This window comes from Anolis carolinensis, chromosome 6 (assembly GCF_035594765.1).
Source record: "Anolis carolinensis isolate JA03-04 chromosome 6, rAnoCar3.1.pri, whole genome shotgun sequence".
Lineage (NCBI taxonomy): Eukaryota > Metazoa > Chordata > Lepidosauria > Squamata > Dactyloidae > Anolis > Anolis carolinensis.
The window spans coordinates 114,896,178-114,923,228 of NC_085846.1; the positions used below are offsets into that span (position 1 = coordinate 114,896,178).

Here is a 27,051-nt window from a genome sequence, read left to right on the forward strand (position 1 = left end):
CTGGGAGGTGGTACTTGAGTCATAAGTTCCAATGAATCATTTGGGCCACATAGTTGTGCCTCTGTTTGTAGTCAGTCTGTGTGATTTCCTTACAGCAGCTGAGGATATGATCAATGGTTTCATCAGCTTCCTTGCACAGTCTGCATTTTGGGTCATCAGTTGATTTTTCGATCTTGGCCTGAATTGCCTTTGTCCTGATGTCTTGCTCCTGGGCTGCAAGGATCAGGCCTTCTGTCTCCTTCTTCAGGGTCCCATTCGTGAGCCAGAGCCAGGTCTTCTCTTATCAGCTTTTCCTTCAATTTTGTCAAGGAACTGTCCATGCAATTCTTTGTTGTGCCAGCTGTCAGCTCTAGTTTGTAGTTTAGTTTGTAGTTTGTAGTTTAGTTTGTAATTTGTAGTGTATTATTATTATTATTATTATTATTATTATTATTATTATTATTATTAATGCTGCATAGGAAGAAAAATGTGTTGTTTCAAGCTTTATTCCTCAATGATTATATACCAAATTGAGATGCAGAATTAACAAAGAGCACATACTTTAATCCTTGTCAAGGATTCCTCATTGCTTCCTGACATAAGCCAGATGTTATCCTCTATAGCACGCAGGAGGTGCCTTTATTGGATACAAATATGCATAACAAGGGTTAAGCTCAGTTTATGTGTTCAAAGTTCTCCGGCTCCACCCTCAGTCCCAGATCGTCAACCTGCTAACCTGACTTGTTTTGCCACAGAGCTCCGAGAGAGAGAGAGAGAGATGGATTTCTGGCTGATGGTCCTATGTGCCCTCCTGGCAGCCATCCTAGGGGGGCTCTACCTGGTAGGGGCATTTCGTAAGCGGAGAGCCAATGAGCCCCCCGTGGATAAAGGCCTCATTCCCTGGCTAGGGCATGGCTTGAACTTCAGGAATGACACTCTCAGTTTCCTCCAGCGGATGCACAAGAAACACGGTGACGTTTTCACTGTATTGATCGCTGGACACTACTTCACCTTTCTGATAGACCCACTGTCTTTTGGAGCCGTGGTGAAAGAAGGAAGAGCCAAGCTGGATTTTATTACCTTTGCCTCTGAACTTGTCAGTAATGTGTTTGCCTTCCGGCCTTCTGAAAAGACCCATAAGGTAATAGAGACATCTAGTGTCAAGCACCTTAAAGGAGATGGGCTGGTGGTGATGACACAAGCCATGATGGACAGCTTGCAGAAGGTGATGCTTCACGACCTGGGCTCTGGAGAAAGCCCGAAGCCCTGGAATCAAGATGGGTTGTTCCACTTCTGCTATAATATGGTCTTCAGGGCTGGATATTTCGCTTTGTATGGAAACAAGCCTGGTAAGAGTGAGAAGGAGAAGGAAAGTGCCTTAAAGCAGGACCTCAAGGAGTCTGAAGAAATCTTTAAGGAATTCCGCAAGTATGACCAGCTTTTTCCCCGCTTATCCTATTCAATGTTGTCTTTTGGAGAAAAGAAAGAAGTTGAGAGTCTATGGAGCTACTTCTGGAACATCCTCTCGGTGAAGAATGTCTACCAGAAAGACAACATCAGTGGCTGGATCAATGACCAGCAGCAGCAGCTTGCTGAGACTGGCATGCCCGAGCACATGCGGGATCGGTTTATGTTTTTGCTTCTCTGGGCAGCTCAAGGCAACACGGGTCCGGCTTCCTTCTGGCTCCTTGCACACCTTCTAAAGAACCCCCAGGCCATGGAGGAGGTGAGGAAAGAAGTGACCGCAGTGGTGAGAGATTCTGGCCAGGAGCTGAAGCCGGGCAATGAAGTGCTGAATGTGACCCGGGAGATGTTAGGCCAAACCCCAGTCTTGGACAGTGCCGTGAAAGAGGCCCTAAGGATGGGAGCGGCTCCGATGCTGATCCGCGCTGTGCTGGAAGACATGCAGCTCAAAATGAATGATGGGAGGGCATATGCTTTGCGTAAAGGGGATAAGGTTGCCATTTTCCCCTATTTGACCCATATGGACCCAGAAATCCACCCTGAGCCCCTTGTTTTCAAGCACGACCGCTTCCTCACCACGGATGGCAACAAAAAGGAATTCTATAAGAATGGGGAAAAGGTGAAATATGCCACCATGCCATGGGGGGCAGGGGTCTCCATATGCCCGGGGCGTTTCTTTGCAGTCAATGAGATCAAGCTCTTTGCCTTCCTCATGGTCACTTGTTTTGAGATGGAGCTGGTGAACCCAGAAGACAAAATTCCTCCAATAGATAAAAGGCGTTTTGGGTTTGGCGTCATGCAGCCCACACATGATATCCAGTTCAGGTATCGGTTGCGCTACTGAGTGATACAGAACACAAATCAGGAGTCAGAGACCTGCCTGGTTTTGGACCCAAATACCTTTGTAGGGACCTAACATTTAAACATCAATTCTGTGTTTTTGTAAGCAGAAGAAAGCATTTGGTTAGGCAGAAGAAAGTAATGTTTCCTAGTACTGTAAGATTGCAAAGCAGTCTTGTATCACTTTAGAGACTGAGAAAACGATGTTGGTAACATAAGCTTGTAGACTAAGAAACCACCTACACTGTAGAAGTATAGCACTTTGACCTAACATTAACTGCTAGTGACTCAATGTTATGGAATTGTGGGAGTTATAGCTTTTGAGTTATTTTTCTTTCTCTATCAAAGTGGTGTGTTGCCACACCAAACTACACATCCTCAGAGTCCCTAGGATGGAGCTTTGATAGTGTCAAACTACATTTTTTTCAACATTGTATTTCAGTCATTAATTTCATATATTCTCCTTGGTTTATTTCGCATTTGTTGGACAAGTTTTCTGCTTATCGCATAGGGTAAAATGAATGATTAATGGCAAACAAGAGTCACACAAGGACACTCAATAAATATCACACTAGTATGTAACAAAATGTGAAAAATGTTCTGTTCCTGGTTTGTAGTGTTATTTTCTGCTTAATTATGTGTTACTCACTTGGAAGGTAGTTGTTCTACTCCAGAAACTTCATTTTTGTGGCTGCTATTTTAAGCGTTTCAATGTGCCATTTTTAACCTTTAGTACAGACCACAAAAACAAAGTTTTTGCAATTTAATAAACTTTTCCCATGTGTTTATGAGACAACCAGTTAGGAAATGGCATTTATAACCCAGGAACAAAAATTGTGTTACATGTTGTTACTACTTAGAAGGGATTTTAAATGTCAAGGTTAAGCTGTTAGTTCGTTTTTTCAAAGATCTCCCTGCAACCAGCTCAGAGTGTAGTTGCCTTATTTGAAAGGGGGTGGGGGTGGGACCCGGACAGTGTGGTCTTTTCTGGGGGCAAAACCTGACCTTTTATACATATACAACAGTAGAAATGTATACAGAAGTTTCTATAACTGACTTGAATGTTTGAGTTTGTTTCCAAGGTGCTTAAAGATCCCTTTGCATCCTGATATTCCAGCTACATCTTTGAATTGTATGACAGTAAGGTTTGACATATATTGAGATTATTGTAATTCCAACTGTTATTATTGTATTGCTCAGTTTTATTTTAGTGCTGCTATGACATGAAGTTAGAGGGTGCTTCATTTTTCCCCTCCTCCTCTTTACATTTAGGTTGCTTATAAGTTGCTTAGGTTGCTTAGGTTGCACCTGATAAGGGTTTCCGTCCTGCCCCACGTTATTCCATTTCACAACTGCTTGTCAGGGTCAGGCTTCTGTCTGTGATGGTTGAGTATTACTAGAACACAATTGGTTCCATGGGGACCCACCTCTTGCAGTTTCCCCATACTTGAGTGCTGGGTGTATTTCTCAGTTGAAAATCCCACTTTCAGTATGAAGTATAGGCATAAGTAACCTGCTTGCTTTTCATTGTAATTACAATAATTACATCGGCAATGTGTGTGCAGATCTTGGAGCTCTGTAAACACATTAGATAAATCCTAACCCAGGCAGTTACACTGTATTTGTAATTGCTCAGACTCCCAACGGAGGAGTCCAAACATGTTGTCATTCCTGTATCAAAACTGGCAGGATTTCAAGTTACTCAACTGGTGGTACATTTTAATCCATGAAAACAACCACCTCCATTCTCCTGGCTTTGGCAATGCACTCCAAAGGTTTTGTGCTTTCCTCTGTATCAGACCTGGAGCTGATAACTCTGTCTGCACATATTGATTCTGAACCAGGGCCAGGGTCGTTTCAAGAAAAAATCTGACAGAAATGACATGACCTATAGATTATGAAAGGATAAACAGATTTCTAGCAATATCACTTGGCAGCTACATAGATTGCATTGGCCTTGTATGGGACATGCACAGCCTGAAAGTTTTGCCTGATGCAGAAACTAAATGCATTCTGCCTGCTGGACAGATGGAGAGCTGTACTGATATACTCTGGAGTAAGTAGTAATAGCACAGCATTCTGCTTTTATCTCTATTGAGGCACAAAGCAGCTCACATTAAAAAGCAATGCAATTTAAACATGCAAATATAGTGTTTATATGCTTTATTCTTTGTATCACATATAACACTGCTACTTTGAGTCTCTTTGAGGAGAGACAAACAGTGTAGAACAACAACAACAGCAACAGCAGCAGCAGCAATGAATTCAATTAATATCTCCCAAAACATTTATAAACTGTTAAAATAATCAAATACCCTACAGTACACCAAATTAATGTAATTTGACACCCCTTCAACCACCCTGGATTGTTATTGAGACTCCACAAAAGATATATGATGTTTTTCTTTCTTTTTAAAACCTTTTCCGTGGCTCCAGAGTTGCAAAAGGTGGAAGCGCAAGAGGTTCTCAAATAGAACTAGTGGCAGCTGTACCCTACCAACTCTATCAAATCTAACCTTTCTGTAAATGGATAAACTTGATATTTTATGTGTAACTCATATCTTTTATGTACTGTGTCAAATCCTAAAAGTATAAACTGTATCAAATGAAATGTATCAAAATGTATCAACAAGGCAGCCAGCTACCTTCCCATGCCCTCAGTTTGCATAATCCCTTGGAAAAAGAAATTTCAGCCAGGGTTCCTCCCGTTATTTCCCAAGCCAGATCAAAATCAACACCTTTGTTATATATGCAGACAGATGATCTTCTTTGTTACCAGAAAAAGCTCAGGGTGTTTGTTCATTCAACTTGAAGCTGAGAGTCTTCTGCTCCCGCAAAAGAGGGGGCTCAGCAAACATGAATACCTTAACCCTCTATAGGGGCAGCCAAGCCTTTGATTGTTTGGAATCACCACCTTTGTCTTTTGGGTCTTGCACCTTTGTTTCACATGGAACTGGACACTTGAGTTAATCAGAGATTCATCAGCATATCCACGTCACCATATCCTCCTGGACTGTGCCCTCCGAAGTGGTGTCTCTACAACAGACTGGCTCTTCAAATTGTCCCACCACTAGCTTTCTTTCTTTTCTCTATGGGAATCTCCTTCTGAAGGCTGTGATGTCTAGGGAACCCCCAGCCAATCCAGACGTAGATCCCAGCCTAATCTCTTTTTCAGCCAATCAAGTCTGAATAGTCTGAACTGTATAAAATGTCATGTTTATGCTTGTACCTTTTGAAGTGTATTATATGCCATTTTGAGTCCCACCCATGGGACAAAAGCAGGATAAATATAAATAAATAAATAAATAAATAAATAAATAAATAGTGATGCTTATACTTTCATCCTTTTTGGCCAAATTGTAATAAACCTCTGTGGCTTACCTTCAAACCAGAGAGCTTGTTCTCTATCTTGACTGATCTGGTTTTGCAGATGCTCGCCAGGCACAGACCTCTCTAACTGTGGTCCTAAATAAATCACCACTACTACTGTGGAATCATTGGAGTTGTAGTTTTACAAGGTCTTTTGCTTTATCTGCCAAAGAGTGGTAGTGTCTCATCAAACTACACCTCCTTTGATTCCATAGTACTGAATCATGGCAGTGAATGTGGTGTCAAACTGCATGAATTGTACACTGTAGAGGCTATAATGATTTCTCTTTACTGTTTTCTTGCCCCTTTCTACTTCTATATATGTATAAAATCTTAGGTCTTGCCTTTGGAAAAGCACTCTGTGATTTGTTCTCTTTATACAAGGGTGAGTCTATAATATAGAATTAATGCAGCTTTAACACCGTTTTAACTGTCATTGCTGAATTTGATGGAAACTAGTACTTATAGGCTTACAAGGTCTTTAGCCTTCTCTATCAAATAGTGCTGGTGGTTCACCAAACTGCAACTCCCAGGATTCTATAGCATTGAAGTATAACAGCTAAAGTTATGTCAAACTGCATTAATTCTACAGTGTAGATGCATCCCAAGATAAATATATCTGAATTAGGTTCAGGAAAATGCTTTGGGGAAAAATGAACTGACAGCCAGACCTTGGAGTTTAAAATTTATCTGATGTCCTTGGACTGCTCAGCCTGGCATTTTGCCCCATGAGATAAGCGGGAAACCCATGTGGCAAATGGGAAATAAATCAAGGGCAATGATCTTTGCCCGTGCAGTGCTGATGATAAACTGTTAAAAACTTGGCAGAAGTGAGAACAAGAACACCTTTGGACTCTGTGGACTTATGCATTTTGATTCATTTATTAAAATGAACTTGTCAGAATGTGAAGATATCATGAGAATCCCAGTGGCATCTTGAAGTCTCTCCTTCTCTGTGAGTATGGAAAAGGGAAGGGTTCAGGGTGCTGGAGGTGCTGGAATCAAACCTCTCTAGCCAGTAATTGTCTGCGATAAGAAGCAAGATAGGATTTCCATAAAAGTCACTGTTCTTGTAGTCCAACCAAAAGTTAAGGCAAAATGTTGGGAAGGAATGGGAAAAGGGTAAGGGAGAGAAGGATCGACATCACAAGCCATTGAGATTCTTATGACATCATCACATTTTCTGAGGAATTGTCATTCTCCAACTTTTGTTTCATTGGAGACAATGGCTTTAAAACAGTATCACCCAACCATAGAATAAATATCTATTTGCAGAGATACATAATGCTAACAGTAACCAAGTTCTGCAAAAAAGCATTATTATGCATTGTGTTAACGAGATGGTGCCATTGTGCCACAACAAATTTCAATGTGAAACTTCTCAATGCATAACATATAACCAAAATGTTCAATGTAACTGTATGCACACCTATGCTTATACTGCTGCCAGCAGAACATGTCTCTTGCCCCGTGTTGCACCATTTTACATACTCCACATGTATGTGTTCTTAACAAGATGCTGGCCAAACTAGGCTTGAACAAGCAGCTTGCAATGTTATTTCTATGTTACTGCAGCTGTGGAGGTGGATGGATGTGAAACTTCAGGAGGAGGAGGAAGGTGAGTTAGCATGCATTCCATCAGCTAAAATCTCACAAGAAGGGTAGATTGAGACTTCCAGGCCACATTATTGCACAAAATAATAATCATGATGACGATGGTGATGATGAATATGTCTTGTAGAAGAAGAGAAACATGCACTGGCAAATTATGTGAAACACAGTCAAGAACCAACATTGATGGAAGTCAATAGGAGAAAGCTGCTTAAAGTGCAAAAGACAAAGAGTGAACACCATAGAAATACAAGGCAGAGCAGAAGAGAAAACTGGCAAAAGGCGGCTCTCCATGGACAGTTCCTGGGAAACATTGAGAGCCAAATTAACAAGGAAAAAACATGGATGTGGCTCAGAAATTGAACTTTGAAAAAGGAGACGTAGGGTCTGATTCTTGCAGCCCAAGAACAAACTATTAGAATGAATGCCATCAAAGCCAAAATTGAAAAGTCAACAACAGATTCCAAGTGTAGACTCTGCAAGGGAGCAGCTAAAACGACGGATCACATACTCAGCTTCTGCAAGAATATCGTGCAGATGGACTACAAGCAGATGCATAATACCATTGCTCAGATGATCCATTGAAACTTGTGCCACAAATACCATCTGCCTGTGACAAAAAATTGGTGGGATCACCTTGGTCTGTACTTGAAAACAACGGACTCTGACAAAATTACCACCTGTTAGCTGCAAAAGGCCACCCTACTCAGATCTGCACGCATTATTTGCCAATACATTACACAGTCCTTGGCACTTGGGAAGTATCTGATGTGTGATCCAGTGCAAAAGTCAGCAGAGTGTTCTTGTTTTCTGTGTACTAATCTTGTTGTGTATCAAATAAATAATAATAATAATAATAATAATAATAATAATAATAATAATAATACATAATGTGACATTTCAAATGGATTGGGAGGAGCCAGTCTTCTGTGATGTAATAAACCGAAGTGCAGTAACATTAGTCCATTGTTTTTGTAAACATGGTATGGGGAGAAATAATATGGGCTTTTTTATTGGTGGTGATCTGGGAAACACAAACTTTCTTCTGAATACAAGACAGTCAAAACCAGGCATTCTGGCATAAAATCTTTATTAAAATAATTTATTTAACAAAACAACACTGTGTTCATAAATATCTCTTGCTGTGCTTTTTAAAATGCATGCAAACCAAGGAACAAAGGCTTTCACATCATATACAGAATAAAATATACTAACAGGCTTGAGGCTAACATTAAAATCAAAATAATGGTTAGAATCGTGTTTGTTAATCTCAACTAGGAGCCACCAGTGGTGCAATGGGTTAAATCCTTGTGCTGGCAGGACTGCTGACTGACAGATTGGGGGTTCGAATCCAGGTAGAGTGGGTGAGCTCCCTCTGTCAGCTCCAGCCCCCCATGCGGGGACATAAGAGTAGTCTCCCACAAGGATGGCAAAACATCAAACATCTGGGTGTCCTCTGGACAATATCTTTACAGACAGCCAATTCTCTCACACCGAAGGGACTTGCAGTTTCTCAAGTCGCTCCTGACACAGAAAAAAAACTCAACTAGTTTAGGCCCATTCGATTTACTTAGGGCCCTTCCATACAGCCATGAATCCCAGAATATCAAGGCCGACAACCCCAATATCTGCTTTGAACTGGGTTATCTGAGTCCACACTGCCATATAATCTGTTCAATGTGGATTTTCTACAGCTGTGTGGAAAGGGCCTTAGATAAATAGCATTGAGTCAATGGATCCACTTTTGACAGGACTAGCAACAGAAATCAGGCAAACAATTCTGCATTATGGGAAACTTTTGCTAGTACTAGCAGGATAATTCAAAGCAAAACTTTACATTTAAATAAATAACATTCCCTCTTATGGTTTCTCTCTCCATATTTCCAATAAAACCTCAAACTTTTTTAAAAAATGGCATCTTTTAGAGTGCCGTCTGTTAAATCCAGGTAGTTACTTTGTTGTGAATATGTCTGGTAAAAAAACTAAATTTCTTATTTATCCAGACAGTCAAAATCCAAGCTCAACAATCTTTCTTTTCCAGTCCAGATAAACTTCCTTCAAACCAGAGTTGAATCTCTCTAGATATTGTTGAGCTGCACACCAATACACATCAGCATCCTGTCCTATCAGATTACATGTGTTTTAAAGCAGAATGAAACCCAAATACACAAGGAGGAGACCGGTTTAGTGTAGTGCTTTGAGTGTTGGACTATGACTCTGTAGACCAGGGTTGGAGTCCTTACTCAGGCTTGGAAACTCATTGGATAAGTCACACTCTCTCGGCCACAGAGGAAGGCAAATGCAAACTCCTTCTGAGCCTATCTTGCCAAGAACACACCCTGCGAGGTTCGCCTTAGGGTTGCTATAAGTTGGAAAGGACTTGAAGGCACACCGCAACAACAAACACTATTACGTAAGACTATGAAAGATTCTCCTACATGGACAAATCTCTTCATCATATGGAAATGATGCTTTTGAATCTCCAGCCATGGGATCACAAAGCAATGCATGATTCTCATATACTTTCTTAGACCTAATGGACAACTTTGCAGAAGGACAGAGACTCCACTGCATGTGAAGATGCATCTTTCTTGTATATCTAGACAACAGTGAGTCAGTACCAATGGCAGAAAGGGCATTTTTAGATAGTTTGGGTTTGAAAAGTTTACTCAGCCAAGAAAACCTTATCACAGAATCTCCATTAAGAAGAAACCAAGCTTACCATTAGTGGCACACCTAACTATGCCAATACGTTGGGGCGCTTTGTCTCTTGCTGACTTATTGTGTCAATCTAACAGTTGTCTATTATGATAATTTCAGAAAGAAAGCATTGCAGAATAAAATAGACGAGTCCAGGAACTATGAAGTGACATCTACCCCTTAATCAAGATACAGTGGCTATTGCAACTGGACCTATCTAAAGAGGCAAGCAAGGTGCTAACTTGGGTTAGAAGAGCTTGCCCATTGCAGTATCAAAAAAGGGAGCATTATGGTGCAGCAGGTTAAACCCTTGTGCCAGCAGGAGTGCTGACTTGAAGGTTGGATTGTTGACCTGAAAGTTGCCAGTTTGAATCCAACCTGGGGAGAGCATGGATGAGTTCCCTCTATCAGCTCCAGCTCCCCATGCAGGGATATGAGAGAAGCCTCCCACAAGGATGGTAAAAACATCAAAACATCCAGGCGTCCCCTGGACAACGTTCTTGCAGACGGCCAACTCTCTCACACCAGAAGCAACTTGCAGTTTCTCAAGTCGCTCTTGACATGAAAAAAACAATCAAGAATTATTAAACAGCAGGTATCAAATCTTTTGAGTGGGCATTTGTAAAGGGAGGATAAACAGGAGCCTGAGAGTTATCAAGATGGTCTCCATGCATCTGGGAACGTGGACTACGCTTACGTTACAACTTCTTTCTCTCAGTTAGTCTCCAAAATTCTACAACATCCCTTTGCATACTGATATTCCAAATGAATATAGCCTTGTCTTTGAATTCAAGTTTGCCCATCCTTTACTACACAGCCATGACACCGTACTTTGAGCATAGCAGAGCTCTTTTTCTTTCCCGTTCAGCCATAAAATTCCTCAGCTTGGTAGTGGAGAAAGACACTGTGGCCTGCTGCCTCTCATCCAGGCCTGTCTCTTGCAGCCACGGAGACTGGAGGCATTCAGATGCTGTTGGCCGCCTCCTAGCAGGGAACGAGAAAGATGGCTTTAGTTGAGGTGACAGCATCATTTTTCCAAGAAAGGTTGCTTTTCACATCTCTTGACTAGAGGCAAAGAAGATCAACCAGCTTGCCTAGAAGGTTTAGTCGCAGAATGCATTCTGTTTTACTGGTTTGAGAGGGACTGGGCCGGGCTGTGGCGCAGGCTGGTGAGTAGCCTGCTACAATAAATCACTCTGACCATGAGGTCATGAGTTCGAGGCCAGCCCATGGCGGGGTGAGCACCTGTCAATTAAAAATAAAAAATAGCCCCTGCTCGTTGTTGACCTAGCAAACTGAAAGATAGTTGCATCTATCAAGTAGGAAATAAGGTACCACTTATAAAAGTGGGGAGGCAAGTTGGAATGAGGAAGTGCCGTCAGAGTGGATGATGAAGCAGCTGCTCCCCCCTGTGGCCAGAATCGAACATCCCCTCAGGAGGTTAAATTGCCTCTGCGTCTGTCTGTCTCTGTTTCGGTTCGATGTGTTGATGGGCATTGAATGTTTGCCCTATATGTATATAATGTGATCCACCCTGAGTCCCCTTCGGGGTGAGAAGGGTGGAATATAAATACTGTAAATAAATAAATAAATAAATAAATAAACAAACAAACATAAGCTTAACAGGCAGAAAACCCATCTCAGACTGGCATTTCTGTTCAAGATCTAGGACAGTGATTCCCCATCTCTGGTCCTCCAAGTGTTTTGGACTTCAGCTCTCAGAAGCCCCAGCTGCTTTGGCCAATGATCCAAGAGTCTGGGAGCTGAAGTCCAAAGCTGAAGTCTTGTAGCACTAACTACAAGTTTGTATACGTGTCCACTTAATTCATGGCTAATTTGCAGAAGTAATTCTCTGGACTGGCCCCAGAGACAGTCACATATGTCATTACAACTAGCTGGCTGAAATGCTATTACTATCCAATTAACTGGCTCCAAGCACTTTCTTTTCTCTAAGCTGCTCGTTATCTTTGTTTACTTTTCAGTCATTGCAGTAACACTTACTGTAGAGTCTCACTTATCCAACATAAATGGGCCGGCAGAATGTTGGATAAGTGAATATGTTGGATAATAAGGAGGGATTAAGGAAAAGCCTATTAAACATCAAATTAGGTCATGATTTTACAAATTAAGCACCAAAACATCATGTTATACAACAAATCTGACAGAAAAAGTAGTTCAATACGCAGTAATGCTATGTAGCATTTACTGTATTTACGAATTTAGCACCAAAATATCACGATGTTTTGAAAACATTGACTACAAAAAATGCATTGCATAATCCAGAACATTGGATAAGTGAGACTCTACTGTACTTGTTTGCATGATAACGAAGGAAGAGGCAGAACAATGGTGATTGCTTACATTTTATACTAACTCTTATCACCTCATGAATGCAGAGTCCAGCCTGCCTGTAGTTATGAAACTGAACCTCCGCTTTGTTCTACCCATGCTCTACATTTCATTGGTTTAACTCATGCACTGCTGGCAGCATGGGTTGTTTACTTAACTCAGATTATCATATTTCTGTTGCATTAACATAGACAGCATACTCCATGCCTGACTATGAGGTGGTCTACATGATCCAGCTGGTCAAAAAGCATTGGCCCAACCACTTGAACTTCCCTTCCCTGTTACTGTCACTGCTGCTGGATGGTTGCAGGAGAGCTTCTGGCCATCACAGGAACCAATATTTGCAAAGGGATTTGGGTGATCAAGGAGAAGTAAGGGATAAATCCCTCCTCCTTCTCCCCAGACACACCTCTGTTGATGTCAGTACAGGGCACTGCAATGGCCAGAAGCAAGGAAAAGACAAATTCACCCACTTCAGATTTCTTCCTCTTTTGAGGGAGCATTTTCTGATCACCAAAATGTCCCATGGACAGAAAATGTGCCCCTGATGCACCAAAGTTGCCCACTCCTTAAACAGAGTTGGACAACCTAGAAGGCCCCAGGGATTGTAAGTTGCCATCCCAACTATAGGGACCCAATATTTTACTTGTCCAAAAATATGACCTTTGCAAGCTGGTTTGACTTCTCTCCACTTACTGTCTGTTTGGGAGCAAGCAAAGAGCCATACTGACCTTGCATTAATAAAACAGCCCTGGGGTAGGGTTCAAGAAACAAGAGCAAATATACAAATACTTGGGGGGGGGGGGGAATATTCTCAAGAATAGAATATTCTTACCATGGATTAGAGGAAAGTGTGCTTTGGAGGAATGAGACCGCACCTCCAGAAAGGCCAGCATAGCATTTGTTCAGCTTGACTTTCTCTCGTTTGACGAGTCTCCCAAAGTCGCAGGCAGCCTCAGAATGGATGGGGTACTCGGCACTTAACCTTCGGACATAAAAACACAATGATACAGATATTTGCTATTGCTCCTATAGATTCCCAAAGAGAAAATTCTCTGGAAACTTCTAGGTTCTCCAGCAGAAGTGGAAACATAGTCATGCTGGAGAAACTAAATCTTCCAATAGAGATGGAAGACAAGACTCTCCACAAGTCTTATGTTCTATCCTCTGTTATCCTCTGGTCTCTCGCCATCTCTTTTCACAATACAAAGGGAACAACAGGGTTTTTTTTGCTTGGGGCACTGGCCCATATTTGTTTTTTTCTACACCTACCTATATTAGAAATCTTTATAAAATGCCAATTAAAAAGTGGCAGCTCCATTTCAGCAAAGAAATATAGAAATGGAGGAAAAAGACACATGCAGAAACATATTTCTGTTCATCTTAGCAGTCAAGAAACATTGCTTATCCTCTGTAAAGGATGCATTTGTGCGACAAACTTCCCTTGCATGTTTTTTTTGTCTTAACAATCCTAGAAAATTTTAAAGTTACACCTATAAAGAAGGAGAAAAAAGATGCAAGGCAACTTACATGATAAAAGCTGTAACACCAACAGACCAGATGTCGGTTTGAGGGACAGCTCCTTTGTCTGAGAGAAGTTCTGAAGCTAATAAGACATGTTCATGTTAGGAGAACTCAATATTAACTGGTTCAAGAGCAGTAGTCCAATGTCAGGAGGTCACTCTGAGACTGATATGGTACTGAGTCTCTCTGCTCTTGGTTTTAGCCAAAGATTTAAAGAAGCTGGCCAAAGTACTAAGCCATACCTCCAGAAAGATTCAGCACCTTGGAAAGTTCCTTAGAGGTCCTAAACTACAGGGACTAACTCTCAGAAACCTTGGGGATCATTAAGAATTGAAATCCCAAACATGGAGCACCAAAGTTTGGGAAGCATCACTTTGAAGTTTAGACTAAACCCTAGAACAGATACAGAGCCCCCCTGACATCAGAGTCAAAGAACGCTGCTGGTCATGCTTGGGATGAATCGGGCATTCAAAGGACTGAAACAAACAACACTCACTTGGTCTATGCTATGCTGTGCTTACAAATCCCTGTTGAGCCATACTTACCCATAGTTTCCACATAGTCGGTACACCCATCCAAGGTAATGACTCGGTCTGGTGTGTAGAACTGGGCATTGCCAAAGTCGAGGATTTTAAGCAGATTCGGCTCAGTGATAATCATATTTTCAGACCTTAGGTCCAAGTGCAGGATATTCTGAGCATGGAGATACTCGACTGCACTGAGAATCTGCCAGAGATAGTCTCTGACTTCCACCTCTGAATAGGATGACCTAAGGAGAAGAATTGAGTCAAACCCAACAGTTGTCTAGGTTTCTCACAAGATTCATCCTCAGCTTTGACTGTGCAAACTCCAGGAATGCACATAAATGTTTTCCTGAAAGACAAACAATAGCCTAAATGCAGTCACTAATTGTGAGCCGAGCAGATCCACTTTATTAGTAACAATTAAGTAAGCCAAAATGTATTGATTTAGGAAATCTGCTCTAGTTGGAAGTAGCACTTGGATCTAAGTCTATGAAAACATTTCCAGATAGTCTTTGCTGGGTACAAGTATGGCAATAAGGAACAAGTATGGTTTTAATAGAATAGTAAAATGCTGTCCCTTATACAAAATGGCAAAGTTAAAGTTTCCTTTTTGGCTATTATTTAGTGGGGAATATCTTCATGCCATTGATGGTTAAGCCCATGGATGTAGAATCTATGGATACAAAAGCCAACTTGATATACAATATTTTTCCCAAGGAGAAAAGACATGACAATAAAGCTCTCTTAAAGTCAAATATTTGTTAGATTATTTCTCCCACCTCCGATTTTCTCCTACTATTTTGCAATAGGGAAAGGTTACTTAAAATTTCCAGCTGAAGCAATTCCATAACCGGACCTGCTATCACACCACAGCTGGAAAAGGACTTGCAAACTCTCTTGTTTATAGGAATGGGTCCTCTTTAACTTCCTATTCCCTTGCCCACAAAAACACCAGAAACTGGACATCTAAAAATTTGTGCTGGGGAAGCAGAGAAGACAAAAGCGAAGGGAAAGCAGAAAGGAAGTATCATAGCTTAAAGCAGGGGTCCCCAAACTAAGGCCCGGGGGCCGGATGCGGCCCTCCGAGGTCATTTATCTGGCCCCCGCCCTCAGTTTTATAATATAATATATTGTATATACATATAATATTGATAATAATATTATAATGTAATACAATATAACACTAATAATAATACCATATAATAATATTAATTATATGTTCTATATTACATATAATATTACTAATAATATTACAGTATAGTGGTATAGTTCAATATAGTAATATATAATGCTAATATTGTGCTATGCTAATAATATATTGTATGCACATATAATTTGTAAGCCACTCTGAGTCCCCTTTGGGGTGAGAAGGGTGTGATACAAATGTAGTAAATAAATGCAGTAAATAAATAAGTAATAAATACATAAATTTTAGACTTAGGCTCGCCCAAAGTCTGAAATAACTTGAAGGCACACAACAACAACAACAACAATCCTAATTAACTTGACTATCTCATTGGCCAGAAGCAGGACCACACTTCCCATTGAAATCCTGATCAATGTATGTTGGTTAAAATTGTTTTTATTTTTAAATATTGCATTGTTATTTCATTGTTCTTGTTGTTGTTGTTGTTTTTGCACTACAAATAAGACATGTGCAGTGTGCATCGGAATTTGTTTGTATTTTTTTTTCAAATGATAATCCGGCCCCTCAACAGTCTGAAGGATTGTGGACCGGCCCTCGGCTTAAAAAGTTTGAGGACCCCTGGCTTAAAGGATGGATGGATTTACCTTCCAGCCAAGGCATTCAGGAGTTCGGGCCCAACGCAGAGCTCCATGATCAGCACCAAGTGCCTTGGGCTCACATAAGCCCCTTGCAACTGCCCGATGTTGGTGTGGTGAAGTTTCCGCAGAATGTGATACTCCATGAGCACAGCCTCCTTGTTTTCTTGCCTGTAAGGGATGATTTTGGCAGCCAAGGGGTTCCCGCTGAGCTTTTCTCGGCACTGTTTGGTAATGCTGAAGCGGCCTCTGCTCCAAGGAAAAAGAAGAAGGAAAAAGACACATAACCAAGGTTAACCTCAATTCCTCCAAAGGTCGGGCATCACCAGCCCATTCTTCCATGGCTTTCAAAGTCAAATCATTTCACATTTTGGTACTATTTCTACCAGATGGACAAAGAGGGGAAACACTTACCACTAGTCTCATGCATTTGTATGGAATCGCTACCCGTTTCTATTTGTTCCATTTGTATGGCCCTGTTTCTGTATGCCGCTTATGGAAACGGGCACCTATACAAATGAGATTTTTCGTCCAAGGTCCCAAAAAGTTTTTCATGCCTTGGGTGCCATAGCATCAGGGCCTGCTAGGGCCTACATTTGAGCTGTAGACCCGCCAGCTGGGCCTATGAGTGTTGAATGTTCAGCGCTTGGCTGTAGGCCCTGCCAGCCAGTGCCTACAGCCAAGCACCAAAAATCAGCTGACCAAACAGCTACCATTCCCCCCTTTTTTTCCATTTCTCTGTTCTTTTAGTTCCGGAGGGGGTTGTACCATTCTGTGCCATCCGAATGGACAAAATGGTATAAAACCATGAAAGAAATAGATGAAACAGATTATTCAGGCCCAATTCTACTTACCACGTCTTCATGGGAAAGGGCTCAACTCCTGCTTCCTGTAATTTTGGGGTTATTTTTAAATTTAATATTTATTTGAACTTCAAGAACAAATGCAAACAAATAACAGAAAAAATAAGAACTGATACTCAAAGAGGCTCAGACTGTGGGTCCGCGCTCTCTACAACTCTTCATAGTTTGTACTTCAGTACCAGCACTCTTTGCTAGACAATGCTAAAAAAACCTTGTAAAACTACAACTCCCATGTTCCAATAGTATTCAACCGTGGAGATTAAAGTCTAGTTGCATTAATTCTACACTGCATTGTGCCAAGCTACAACTCTTCCTACAAGTCTTCTGCCTCCTCCTTTATTCTGATGGCTTTATTTATTTCACTTACAGTTTGCCTTCTTTGACCTTCAGAGACCCAGGAGGAGTGCATGCAGAGCATGGATTGTCTTTGAGGACAAGACAGTAAAATCTTTAGATCAAAAAGAATCACCACATTCTAATAGTCCCCATGAGCTTCTTGCACTTCAAATGTGCCATGCATGCCAAAGGCATGACTGTACTCCCTTTGATTTAAAAGCCTGCCCTGACAACTTCCTAAACTTGTGCAACCTGGAAAAGGTTTCGGTGCTAAGGAGAGGAGAGGTGAGGATGCCTGCAAAGACGTTGTTCTGTGGAAATCAAAGCCTGTACCTTTTAATCTCTGTCTGGAAGGCATAGGTCTGGTGGGTTGGCTGAGCTGGAGCAGTCATTTTGTCGTCCGCTGCCTCTTGAGCCTGGAATGCTGGAAGGGGAGGGGGTGGCAGTGGAGGAAATGCCAAATCAAGCCAAGTTGAAACACAAACACTGCTGCAGGCAACAGGGAGACTCATGGCATCTCCTGCTAAAGCCAATTACTGGATTAGAGGTTTTTGGCACTACATTTTCATGACTGGATCCTGAGAAAGGCATGTTACTGAAAGCTCCTTGCAGTTGCCCAATGTTACCAAAAATGATAAAGCAAAGATTCTCTTATATGCTATTTCTGTCTGTGCATGGCAAGGGGTGGGACCAGATGGTTGTTGTGGTCTTTTCCAACTCTATGATTCAATGTATCCATGATTCTATTATACTATAGCAGGGGTCCTCAAACTTTTTAAGCCGAGGGCCGGTCCACAATCCTTCAGACTGTTGAGGGGCCGGATTATCATTTGAAAAAAAAAATACAAACAAATTCCGATGCACACTACACATGTCTTATTTGTAGTGCAAAAACAACAACAACAACAAGAACAGTGAAATAACAATGCAATATTTAAAAATAAAAACAATTTTAACCAACATACATTGATCAGGATTTCAATGGGAAGTGTGGTCCTGCTTCTGGCCAATGAGATAGTCAAGTTAATTAGGATTGTTGTTGTTGTTGTTGTGTGCCTTCAAGTTATTTCAGACTTTGGGCGAGCCTAAGTCTAAAATTTATGTATTTATTACTTATTTATTTACTGCATTTATTTACTACATTTGTATCACACCCTTCTCACCCCAAAGGGGACTCAGAGTGGCTTACAAATTATATGTGCATACAATATATTATTAGCATAGCACAATATTAGCATTATATATTACTATATTGAACTATACCACTATACTGTAATATTATTAGTAATATTATATGTAATATAGAACATATAATCAATATTATTATATGGTATTATTATTAGTGTTATATTGTATTACATTATAATATTATTATCAATATTATATGTATATACAATATATTATATTATAAAACTGAGGGCGGGGGCCAGATAAATGACCTCGGAGGGCCGCATCCGGCCCCCGGGCCTTAGTTTGGGGACCCCTGTACTATAGTGAGACTAATCATTTCAATTGACCATAGGGCTACTGACCCCATAAGCTTCTCATAGGTAAGTACTCTTATCTCGGTGTCTCTCAAGCTACCTGATGTGAGAAAGGAGAATTTTCCCCTCTGTGTCAAGGACAACTATGATATTTGTGTCCATTGGCTACAATAGCTTCTTTATTTATTGGGAACATACCAAGAATCAGCCACTGACAACTCACAGACCAGCACTGATCCCAGAACCATCACTTCAGTACTGCACTAACTCATTTGGTTTGGAATATGAAAATACCTTCTTGATCCCTTTCGCCAATTTTCACTTTGGCCGTTGGGTTGCTGTAGGGACCCACGCCGGCTTTGGTGACGCAGGCAATCCGGAAGGAGTAGACCAAGCCCTCGGGGAGATGTTCGACGGTATAGCAGCAGTCTGAGATGTCGCTGGCCAAAGTCTTCCACTCTCCATCTTGAAAAAGAAGAAAAGGGATTTGTATTTGAACCTGGCAATGCGGTTATAATTGCAATAGGTTGAAAAAATGTATTCTAGGGACTGTACTTTTCAAAAAAGAGACTAAAGTTGTGGGAAGCACCAGAGTTTGTTTGAACCTCTGGAATAACCCACAGATTTGGGACAGTGCAGATAGCTAAACCAGGTACAACATAGAAGAGTCAATAATGAGTGTACATGTGCCATTAAGTTGCTTATTGTCTTATGGTGACCCCATGAATGTACTGTGGATTTCCTAGACAAGGAAAACTCAAGACATGGCTTTGCCAGAGCCAACAGCACCTGGAATTCATTGGCAGTTTCCCCATTGAAGTATTAAACATGGCTGACCCTGCATAGCTTCCAAGATCTGTTGCCTTTTGGGTATTTATATCTTCTGACAAACTCCTTTTAATAAGTGTCAGGGTAGGGCTTTGGGAGCTAAAGCAAGGCCTCCACAGAGAGCACATGGAAGAGGTGTATTTTTTCTCAAGATGTGAAGATGAATGGAGTTCTCTTTTACCATCCTTTTTGCACAAAACAGAGTAGGTCACTGAGGTTTTCATGTCCACCGGCTCCCAAGCCAGCTGCACTCCATCTTCAAGGACATCAACAATATCAGGAGCTGGTGGGTTGGAAGGTGCCTCTGTCAGAAAAGAAGACAAGATGAATCATGTGGCCGGTAGAATAAAACCCTTTCTATTCTGCGTACTAAGTGATTACAAGCATGCCTTTGGTCCTGGAGTGCTTAATATTTTTGGAGGAGTGAAAGCTATGGAAAGAAGCTAAGCACTTGTAAAGTTGGAAGGTCAGAAGGAAGTGACCTGGGGACCTTCTTTCCAATGATGCTTTTGCCAATTTCATGCTCAGGAGAGCAAAGGGGAAATAATTCCTGACATTACCTGCTCTCCTTATTACACAGGAGGTAGAAATGGTGCCCTGGGAGTTGGTGGCCACACAGGTGTAAGTGCCGAAATCTTCTCTTGTAGCTGCTAATATAGTTAAAAGCTGGTAATGTTTGAGCGTAGATGAGATTAGGATCCGGTCCGTGCTGCGAAGGGCTGCTCCATCTGGGAAGTGGAAGCAAAAAGGGAAATCGGTGAAGCATTGTGCATTAAATCCCACTGGGTTCAGGGGAACAACATGGGAAAAAGGATTTGATATTATTAGGCCGGTTCCACAAATTGGAGAGAATAAAATATGAGGTGTCTTCCTCTTCTTGGGTAGATCTGGGAGATGCAAAGCTAGAAAAGAAACAGGGCTCTCTCTTCTTTTCCATTTAGCCTGGGAAATTAACTAGATGGGATAATGTGTAAGTAGATAAGGTCTAATCTACACAGAAGCACCTTGTCAATCACCCTTTAGTTGGCCAAAAGCCAACTTGTTGATAAGATATCATGACCAGCCCTGGAAGGAGTTTACATCACCTTTGAACCACTCAGTACGAGGAGACGAACGGGATGATGTCCGGCAAGAGAGTGTTAAAGACTGACCCAAGGAAATGGTCTGGTCAGTAAGCTCTTCCACAAAAGATGGAGCTGAAAAAGAGAGAGAGATGGGTATAGGGTTTTTCTAAAATATAGAACCATGAGCAGCAGTAATGGAAAAAGCAGTGGGCTCTCCATTTTCGTGGAGACTAGGCGTACAGGGCCTTTGCAAAAGTTGAAAAAACACAAAGAAAAATACTATTTTTTAAAAAATCTGAAGATTCTCTAGGTCCTTCAGGACAACTCCATGGTCAACCTCTACTTTATTCTAGAATTGTGTTGAAGAACCTAAAGATTCAAAGAAATGTTCCCTCTGGGAATCTCTGTTTCATCCAGCTTGACTTTATGGTCAACTTTGGGCAGAGGTTGGCCATAGAATTATTCTGCAGAACTAGATTCCTAGACATAACAAATCAATCAAATGCATGATTAATCAAAGTTGCAAATTTGGTGGGCTGGCTGTACTCAAAATGTGCCAGAAATTTTAAAATTTCTATTCTACAATATACAAATTTTTTTACGCAGAAAGAAGGAAATGTAGCATGCAGCACCATCTTGCCCTGCCAGGATCTGGCCCAGGCAACTATTACCTTTAGTCCCTTGCGTAGTTAATTAGAAAAGGCTTGTACTTTTGTGTAGTGTTCATGCTACACCTCTCTGGGTTCTAGCTTTTTCTATTTCATGGTCTACCTTTCTCCTTCATCTTGAGGCTTGGCAGAGTGAATGAAGGGAAAGCGAGCCTCCTCTTTGCACTTCCAGGAGACTCTGGCAAGGACACCCGCTCCTGTCCCTCGCTCTTCCGCTCTTCGGAGTCTGTTGAAAAGGAGAGAAACCATCACAAACGATACTTGGAATGGCTCAGAGTAGCTGGAATGAGATAAATAAAGACTGATTCAAGGATCTTCTCTGTTTACATTTTTAATTTGTTTGCTTGTGCTCTGATCTCAGGGGGCACTACAGCTGTAAAACTACCTGATAGGATTAACTCGGAGCTTTTGGAAAAGCAAGTATAAGATGAGTTTGATTAAAGCAACCAAAATAAGAATCGCAAGAATGTGCTCTGCAAATAATTCTGCAGATTATGAATTATATTTGGATGATTGTGTCATATAGTTAGGTCCATAGCAGGGCATTTATTCATTAATTGGCCTTTCATGATAACTAAAGCTTCAGTTGCTTGGGAATGTGTGGTCCTCTCTAACTTGCCCATCATTTCCCACCCCCTGTTCTTCAACCCTAGAAGTTCTGGCAAACTCACATGCATCCCCCTTGGACCTTACCTGCCCTACTTTCCTCATCAGAAGAGGATTTTCTTGTCAACATTCTGGAAAGGTGGGCAACTGAGGCTTTCATCTTTTTCTTCAGGCTTTGCTCTACCAGTTCCATGGATTGAGACCTGACAAAAGGTTTGAAGCGTCCCAATCTGCTCTGGAGAGAGCTCCTTCTCTTCCCTGTTGGATCTTCTGAGAGGACATAAATCTGTTGGGACTCAATGGGGATATCTCCTTCTGAATCAGACCTTTTCCCTATCATGTGTGCTTGAGTTTGTTTTGATACTGTCTCCAACTCAGGGGTAGATGCCGTTTTCTCTTCATCTTTGTACACTTCCCTTATTGTAGCTTCTCCTTGAAGGTTGTCTTCCCTGACACATATTTTTTTCTCTTGATGCACATGAGCTTGTATCCCAGGTTGTAGCCTTCCCAAAGGGAAACGCCTTTTCCTGGGTAACTTCTCAGGGGATTTCCTAAAGCTGAGGAACTCAAATGGGAAGTAGACAATGTCATAGAGTTCATAGAGATTGAGGAAAGCAGGCTCCACCTCATAGATGTCAAACTTCCCTGTCTTGCTGTCGGGATGGGGCATATCTTCTGAGAGATCCTGGATCTGCACCAAAGCAATCTCATACATCCGGTTGTACATCTGGCCGCTTCCTTGACTGCCTGCATAATAGAATTTGTCCCAAAAATCAGAACTAGCAAGCTGAGAGTCCATCGGCATTTCTGCACCTCCATAATCCAAGGCATGGCCTACATAAGAGGGAGACATCCTTGCTTTTTTGGTCATGAAAAGATCTTCTTCTCCAGGATAAACAATGTCTACTTCTGAGGGATCTGCTAATCCAATGCCCCCTTCTCTTTTCCCTCGGCGCACAAGATACCTGGCTGTTCCTCTTCCATGTTGCCCAGGAGAGCCTTGGAAGAACATCTCCCTTGGTGGAGAGATGTGCCTCATGCCTCTTGAAGGAGAGACATGCCTCTCAAATCCTTCTTGTTCAGAAACTGACTCTGCCAAAGCAGTCATCTCTTCTGACAAGCAAACCATTTCATCTACTAGATAGTCCAGAGTTTCAGCTTCTCTGTCACTGTAAACCGAGTGTTTCTGAGATGGACCTTCATGAGAGAAGCCTGAAGCTGATGCCCCTTGGCCCCTTGGCATCAATCTATAGATGCTTTCTCCTTCTTGAAGGAGACTTCTAACTTCACTAGGAACAGGAATTGCTTCTCTGTAAATGGAAGGCTTTGCAGATGAGCTCTTTTCTTCATGAGCCATTCCTACAGAGGAGATTGGGGCTTGGAAAGCACCTTGAGAAAATGAAGGTATACTTTGGAGGACACCAGAAACCACCCCACTGTAAATAGCAGGTTTCTGCTGTGAAATTGGTTGGCTTTCTTCCCCAGATATGTGAACAGGCACTGTCTCTATACCGAAAGGGACCTGACCTTTTATATCAGGTAATTTTATCTTACTGGGCATGGCAGGTGCTTGGTATAACAGTTTCTGGCTTTTGCTCTCTGAGATAGAACCTGGAGCAGACTTTGCTTGAGAACTAGCTGGGACTTTCCCTTCTAACACTGTTGATTTTGCAACAGCCGAAGGTTCTTTCCTTCCAGGCATTGATGAAGCAGACACTTCTGCTTGTGAGACAGGCATGCCAGGTATCATTTTGATGGAAACTGAAGACTTCTGGTCTAGTACTGAATGGCTTTCAACCACCTGCACAGTCTCTGGGACTTTCAGGATCTTGCCCTTTGCCATAGTGACTTGTTGCATCTTGCCCTGATCAGAAGGAAGCCCAACTTGATGTTTCCCTTGAATATCCAAAGGCTTTAGAAGAGAAGGCCTTATATTTTGGGGAACTCCTTCTTCCTTATGTGGTGTCAGTTTTGTCTCTTCAGGAAGGTATCTCCCCGTTTTGCTGTCATGGGAGACCATTGGGAGAGACTGTCCATCATTGCTTTCTCGTTTTGGAATGGAAGCCTTAGGTGTCTGAAGTAACTGCTTGGCCTTACCTTCCTGCTTGTGGACTAACCCTGAGGTTATATCTTCTTGATGCATTAGGCCTTCGCCTCCTGAAACAGGCTTTTCCATCTGTATGGATGAAGGCAACTTTGCTTCTTGAAGTAATCCCTCTCCTTTTCCAGGGAGTTGTGTTGCAATTGATGCTTTTTGCTGTTGTGCGCTCAAAACTGAGCTCTGTTTCATGCCAAGTTGTGGCTGCTCCTTGGGATAATCCTTTTTAGTTTTTGTTATGTCTTCTTCTGCAGAAGTCTTTCTTAAGCCACCTTCAGAAGCATGTCTCTGATGAGATACCACCATGGGACTACCCTGGGGAATTGGGTCACTTTCTTCTTCCTCGATGTATTGTTCCTCAGCAAAACTTGCAGCTCTGATTCGGTAATCATCCAAAGAACGACTTCTGCTGGTAACTGGGAAGGCAACTCGTGGTGATTTTTGAGCTGTATCAAAAGAAGCTGATTTGATCATCAGAGGTCCCCCTTCCCTGGACCTTTCAGTTTCCTCATCACCAGATATCTCTTCAACTCCTTCTTCTCCAAACTGCTCTAGCAAAGGTTCACGCAACCCACTTAAAGCTGATTTTGAATATCCTGCTTTCCTATATGATCTTTTGGCTCTTTCTAAATGTTTTCTGTGCTCTTTGCCTGGTGATGGGGGAACATTTGCAAGACTTTCAGATGGCTGGCTGTAGAAAGTACTTTTTATGACACTGTGCCTAGGGATACATCCCGGAGACCGTCCTGCTTCAGCTCCTTCTCGTTTGCCTTCTTCTGGAAGTAACAAACCAGTTGGAGAAGAATCAGATACCTCCATTGGACTTGGCATTTGGTCTCCACCTTTGACTAGTGGCAGTGAGGTTTCTGAAGGCTGATGATATTCTGGAAAATTTGCTTCCTCAAACACAGAAAGGTGAAGTTCTGGTGTGGGACCAAAGTGTCTTTTTCCCGGTGAGACTGCAATTTCATTGTCGGAAGATGACCCACTGGTACTAGAGGAACTGCTATCTTCCACCAAGTGTCTGGAGATGCCCAGAGAAGTGTTTTGATGGGTTTTCTCCAAAATGTCTGGGATGGGTCTCATTACCAGGACAGATTTGTAACTCATAAGGGAACGCTGGGCATTGAAAGAAAGCACAAGGCAAAGAAAAGAAAGTTCTGTTATTCAAAGCATACCTGACTTCCAAAAGATATTTGCCTGTACTTTCTGGAGAACAAAAATTGTAATCTATGTAATTGCTCAACAAGGTCCATATCTCTTTGCAAATGAAAACTGTACAGTGGATCAATTCCCAACAGCAAACAAAACCTGATTCCTCCGACTGGAATTTTTATGCATCTTATGGTTTTGGGCCTCCACTTAACTGGTACCTCTCACAGTGGACCATCCTAACTTTAGTATGTTGTGTCAATGGTTACAAATCCCTCCCCAAATTTCTATGGTCTCCGTTCAAGACATATTTTTCCTACACTTACTTTAAGTCCTCTAATTCCATTCATGAAGTTCCAGGAAACACCCTGACCATCATGAGGAATTAGGATACAAAATTGCACTCTTTTAGCACATTTTCTGCAATGGCAAACTTCCAATCTTGGAGACATGGCAACTCTCTAGAGGTTAAAGGAGCAGTAAAAATGTTTGCACGCTGAAGGAAAAACAGTAGCATAGCCGGATTGATGTGTACTCACCTGCCATTTGCTTCGAGATACGAAAAATTTGAGTTGCTTTGTTTCGATAAAATGAGATTCTTCAAGTGGAAGGTTGTGCTATAAAGGAAACAAATTGAGATTAGGATTATTACATGTTCAGGCTGGAATTTCCCTCTGCAAGAAAAGAATTTAGTACACACAGCATCAGTGTGGGACAAAAAAGCTACAACTCTATTGATTAGAGACATAAATAAAGTTGGCCCAAGCACATGGGTCCCAGATCCATCAAAGCGCTCATCAAACAGGGATTGCTTTAATTGTGTATTCCTGCATGGCAGGATGGCTTTTTCCACTATATGAATCTACATTCTGGGTTTCACCAAGATCTATGGCAGGCATCCTCAAAGGTTGTGAGATATATACCTCACAGCCTCTGAGGATGTCTGCCATAGATGTGGGTGAAACACCAGGAGAGAATGCTTCTGGAACATGGCCATACAGCCCGGAAAATTCACAACAACCCAGTGATTCCAGCTATGAAAGCCTTCAACAACACAATCTACATTCTGTTTGCTTCCAAAATAGATAACTCTTGCAGAAACATCTTGGCTTGAACTGATACCATCATGCAAAGGTGTTGGAAGAGGAGGAAAGGTCCAATGTTGTTCCTCTTCCCTAGAAGATCAAACTATGTATAGGAGAGAGATTCCATACCTGAAACCACGCATGGGAAAGACACTCCATTGCACTAGGTCTTGCCCTGAGGGGGAGAGAGAAACATATAGTTGTGTGTGTATGTGTATAAAATTGCATATACCAACAGTATTTTCAACTATTCTGAATAGCTTAGGAAATATTCAGATTTGTCCAGATGAGTGACCTGTACAGATGTCAATGTGTCAGTAATCACGCCAATTCAAGGTTATTTGGGAACCCACACTAAAGAGGTGCAATCTGAGCTGCAGACGATGCTCCTTTGCCTTCTTTTTCCCTCCTCCCTTCCTCGCTGCCCATCCCTATTTTTGGGAGATGGCTGGGAAATAACCAAAGGGGTACTCACTCTGGAGAAGGTTGTAATATCTTTCTGATAAAGTCTTTGGCTTCTTTGCTCAGATGAACCACATCGGGACTATCCCAAGGAATGTTTCCACTCTGAATGTTTAAGAGGGTGGCTCTGTCATTTTCCCCAGCAAATGGAGACTTGCATGTCAAGCTAATCATGTCAGAAGAATACAAAAGGATTAATAGGCTGTCTGCATTAGGGGGAAAGTCAGCGTGGTTTAATGGTTGGAGTGTTGGACTATGAATCT

At 41.7% G+C, this 27,051-nt stretch overlaps 2 protein-coding genes across 12 annotated transcripts in view; one reads left to right on the forward strand and one right to left on the reverse strand.

Moving 5' to 3' along the window:
- The first annotated feature begins 717 nt into the window (after positions 1-717).
- LOC100551876 (5-beta-cholestane-3-alpha,7-alpha-diol 12-alpha-hydroxylase) lies at positions 718-3,562 on the forward strand. Its single transcript, XM_003221901.4, has one exon. It carries the CDS (start codon positions 758-760, stop codon positions 2,285-2,287), a length of 1,530 nt encoding a protein of 509 aa, XP_003221949.1. The 5' UTR covers positions 718-757; the 3' UTR covers positions 2,288-3,562.
- A 4,774-nt stretch (positions 3,563-8,336) lies between these two features.
- The window catches only part of obscn (obscurin, cytoskeletal calmodulin and titin-interacting RhoGEF), a 212,538-nt gene continuing 193,823 nt past the window's right edge, over positions 8,337-27,051 (reverse strand). For all 11 annotated transcript variants that reach the window (XM_062957387.1, XM_062957386.1, XM_062957385.1 and 8 more), the window contains 15 exons: positions 26,802-26,954; positions 26,456-26,501; positions 25,781-25,858; positions 22,079-25,208; positions 21,489-21,611; positions 20,739-20,849; positions 20,214-20,381; positions 19,835-19,957; positions 19,120-19,290; positions 17,675-17,765; positions 16,152-16,391; positions 14,382-14,605; positions 13,843-13,918; positions 13,148-13,297; positions 8,337-10,947 (listed from right to left, as the gene is read on the reverse strand). In XM_062957387.1, the coding sequence (XP_062813457.1) occupies positions 10,773-10,947; positions 13,148-13,297; positions 13,843-13,918; positions 14,382-14,605; positions 16,152-16,391; positions 17,675-17,765; positions 19,120-19,290; positions 19,835-19,957; positions 20,214-20,381; positions 20,739-20,849; positions 21,489-21,611; positions 22,079-25,208; positions 25,781-25,858; positions 26,456-26,501; positions 26,802-26,954 (5,059 nt within the window). In that variant the 3' untranslated portion in view covers positions 8,337-10,772. The remainder of the gene's footprint in view (positions 10,948-13,147; positions 13,298-13,842; positions 13,919-14,381; positions 14,606-16,151; positions 16,392-17,674; positions 17,766-19,119; positions 19,291-19,834; positions 19,958-20,213; positions 20,382-20,738; positions 20,850-21,488; positions 21,612-22,078; positions 25,209-25,780; positions 25,859-26,455; positions 26,502-26,801; positions 26,955-27,051) is intronic.